This window comes from Fulmarus glacialis, unplaced genomic scaffold (genome assembly GCF_000690835.1).
Source record: "Fulmarus glacialis isolate BGI_N327 unplaced genomic scaffold, ASM69083v1 scaffold2465, whole genome shotgun sequence".
NCBI lineage: Eukaryota > Metazoa > Chordata > Aves > Procellariiformes > Procellariidae > Fulmarus > Fulmarus glacialis.
This window is the reverse complement of record NW_009212142.1, coordinates 15,676-19,467: the sequence shown is the minus strand read 5'-3', so window position 1 is coordinate 19,467 and position 3,792 is coordinate 15,676. Positions and strand designations below refer to the sequence as shown.

The 3,792-nt window shown below is 55.0% G+C and overlaps 1 protein-coding gene across 1 annotated transcript in view; it reads right to left on the bottom strand.

The window, feature by feature from the left end:
• Positions 1–538: 538 nt before the first annotated feature.
• The window catches only part of LOC104076762 (serine/threonine-protein phosphatase 2A 55 kDa regulatory subunit B beta isoform), a 12,738-nt gene continuing 9,484 nt past the window's right edge, over positions 539–3,792 (bottom strand). Inside the window, exons 3-5 of the mRNA XM_009577751.1 lie at positions 2,447–2,616; positions 1,791–1,882; positions 539–961 (exon numbers count right to left, since the gene is read on the bottom strand). Coding sequence (XP_009576046.1) covers positions 682–961; positions 1,791–1,882; positions 2,447–2,616 — 542 coding nt within the window. The 3' untranslated portion in view covers positions 539–681. The remainder of the gene's footprint in view (positions 962–1,790; positions 1,883–2,446; positions 2,617–3,792) is intronic.

Here is a 3,792-nt window from a genome sequence, read left to right as displayed (position 1 = left end):
CCTCAGGAGAGTTTCTGTGGGGTGGGGGTGAAGGTAGCAGCCTGGCTAGAGCAGACACATCTCGGTGCGCAGCAGATCCCCCCCCTTAAGCTTGTCCATTGCAAATCTGAACTTTTCCATTTTACGTTTGGTTTTGCTGTCTCTGTTGGTAAAAACACAAAATAATAATAATAAAAAGACAAATGTGAAAAATGGCAAAGGGGATGACGTTCTGATCTTGCAACGTAACAGGTGGAATATTTCTAGGATCAAGTTTAAAACAATCGGAGTGGGACTGCTGTAACTAGAACCCCCCAAGGGCACACAGCATGTGCCCCCTCCCCTTCTCCTCCCCAGCCGACTGCTGACAGCCCACACTCGTACAGCGGCAGACAGCTACAGCCATCCCAGTGCCACCTGGGGACACCAGGATAGCGAAAGCCTAACACAGCCCCATGTTACGTCTTAGCTCTCAACGCGCAAATAAAGAGAAATCTGGTGTCTGCTGGGTGTGCACCCCGCTGCCCCGGGCGCCGGGGGTGCAGGAGTGCTCGCCTCTGCACAACCGCTATCTGCAGAGCCATAACTGAACAAAGGAATAGGAAGGAAAAGGAAAAAAAAAGAAAGAAAGAAAAGAAACATTTGAAATCTTGTGTTTACTAGTATTCAGTACATGAGATTCCTAAAGAACAACTTGTCCTCCTAGTTAACCTTGTCCTGGAATATATACAGGTTATTTGTTGCTGCCACGGCAATGATATTCTCGGAGGGGTGCCAAGCTGTGTGCAGGATCTTTTTGCTAAAGTCCAGACTGTCCACGCTAATTTCGTCTTTCCTCCGCTTGCCGCCCACGCAGACCTTGCGGGGCTTGAGGATGGCGCGGGGTTTGCTGTTCTCCCGCGAGGCCTCCAGCGTCACATCGCGCTTGGTGTTGCGGTCGAACATGCGGAAGAAGTTGTTGTAGGAGCCGGTCATGATGACACTGCGAGGAGGGAGGAACGATGGGTCATCGCGCACGGTCCTGGCCCCCGCTGCCCACCCGGCTGTGATACCCCAGATCTGCCCAGCACACACCCCACAGAACGTGGGGGCACAACCAGGGAGCTCGTGCCCCATCCTGCGCCAAAAGGCTCAGGCTCAGCCAGTGAAGCCACATCCCCATGTCCTTCTCCACCTTAACCCAGGGAACGTACATGGGGGAGGCAATTCCCTTCAGGATAACAACGCGTACGGAGATCAGTCTTTATGGCAAAGATTTAGCTGACCTGAACTGAATGATTTTCACACCTTTTTATAGGCAAACTGCCTCGTGACTAAAGGCAGACTGAATATCCAGAGGCATAATGAGATTTGGATTAGATTTGGAATTTGGGCTTCAGGCCCAGTTGTGCCTCATTAACTCGCTCTGATGGTTCAGAGAAAATGTGGCAAAACTGCCAGGTCAACTGGTCTTGTATGCTTTCTGCCACCTGGTTCGGTGTGATTTATGCATTGTCATCCCCAGATTTTGGCAATCTGGAGCCAAATGCATCACCACCCTCCTCCGGGCGAAATGGAGACAGGAACCAAACCCGTCCAGGAGAAAGCCGGGCCCCCATCAGACACCCTCAGCAGTGCTTGGGTATGGAGCTGCGGGTTTAGGTGATCCCTGTTGTACCCACAGGAAAAATCTCCAGACCCCGCACCCAGCCGAAGGGACCGCAGGGCGACGCAGGAGCCACTGGGCCATCCCAAAGCGTGCACCCTCTGGGCCGAACTCGGCACCCGCAGGGCTGGGTGCTGGGGTGGAGCCGCGCCGCCGAACCGCTCACCTGTCGGACCCGTTCCAGACGCACTCGAACTTGTCGAAGATGCAGTCGTTCTCGTAGAGCGAGCAGAGCTTGCTCCGCAGGTAGTCGTGAACCTGCCGGCAAGGAGAGACGAGGTGTGAGGGCCCTGCGCCGACTGGCACAGCCCAGCGGCCGGCAAATGCCAGCCCAGGGCTTGCCGGGGGCTGAAGGACCTGGCCCAGCCCCTTGCTCTCCGCAGCTGAGCCAGGCAGCGTTGGGCACAGCCCGTTATCGCAAGCACTGGGTCACGGCGACCCTTCTACTGTAAGAAGCAGCACCAGCACCGCTTCACGTATGGCTCGAGCAGCACCGGGCAGTGCCAGGGCACGTCCCCTGGCAGAGGGTGGCAAGGACCGCTGCTCTGCCCCGATGTTTGCCGCCCACGCGGCCCTCCTGGCCGCCAGCACCTGAGCTTCCCCTCCTCACCCACACCCAACCTGGGGATGTGGGTTACAATTCACCAGGCCACTCAAGCCCACGTTTAACAGTTCTTCGTTTGCCTTCCATGATTTAACGGCACAATGCTCCCATCCATCAGGTTTGGACCCATCCCCCCTGCCTCTGGCCTGGGAGCGTGGCTCGGGCAGGAGCACTGTGGGTGCCCGACCGCTGCAGGTGCCCGGCCGTGCCACACTCACCTGGTAGGTCTCGATGGGCCGGTTCTCCATGTTCAGGTCCCACACCTTGACGGTGAGATAGTCCCGGGTCATGATATACCTCCCACTGTGGCTGAATTTGACATCGGAGATTGAGGAGATGATCTCAGAAAAAAACGACCGGTTACTTGGGTCTTCAGGCTCTTCGAAAACTGCAGAAGAGGAAAGGACAAGCCCCGCATCACCCAAGGCAGGAGCTCCCTGTCCCCAGACCAGAGACCTGCCACCCTGCCCTAGCACCGCAGGATGCTCCTGGGAGGGGAGCGGGTCCCCTCAGAGCCACGCTGCCTCATGGCAAAGGAGGCTCCGGTTTGGCTGTGGAGACCTACAGACTGCACCAAGCCGGTGTCCCGGGGCAGCCACCGCCAACACCCAAATGTCCTCCAGCCCCGGAGCCGCCCGCCCCGCTCCACCGAGCAGAGGGACCCGTGTCCCCGCGGGACGTCACCACAGTGGGCTGGGCAAACGCTCCCACTTCTGGGTTTGGCCTAGACCGGACAAATGCCTGTATTTTATGGACTTTACTTGGCACAGTTGAAGCTCCTTTGTTTTTAATGTGTGCAATAAGCAAGAAGGATCATCGGAGACCAATCTATCAACAGCACCACAGAAGCCCAGAAGATTTAGAGCCTTGCATGTCACTTCTGCTCTCTAGAAATCAATGTGCAGCATAACTGAAAGTCAATGTAAATATTTTATAGCCACTGCAACCTACAGATTTTAATCTGATCAGTCTTTGAATAAATCAGTTTGAACAGTTTAAAGGAGACCAATGAAGTTCCAAATTAAATGTATTTACAGATTTGATTTCAAAGTAACATCAGCTGTGCAAGTATGGCTTTAAAAAAACATCACACAGATGTAGCTGATGCAGGAACATCCTCTTTCCACCTCTACAGACAGCTCTCCAGTGCAGCATTAAAAGATACTGCTGGGTAACATGGAGAAGCTCACACCGCTTCACTTCTCTACTGGAGAAAAATCCAGTTGCCAGCCACATTTGTCCGACCCTCGTCCCCAGCACTGAAGCTCCGCTACAAACCCTCCACCGTGGCGGCTGTTGGCTCTAACCCACCGGTGGCCAGAGCAGGGGATGTGTTAGCAGCCGGCCTGGCCGCTCCGTGCCCCGCAGCATGCCCTGCACAATGCCGCACCGACCACCGGCGTTTGCTCGGGTTTATCATCTCCTCACTGAGCCCTGCAGTACCAATGCCCGAACTCCTGAGTATGGCGGAAAAAATGCCTGAAGTGCCAGTATAAATGATCTCTCTACAAATCAGAAATGGCATTGCCCACAGCAGGACCCAGCTCTGGGTCCTTTAATCATC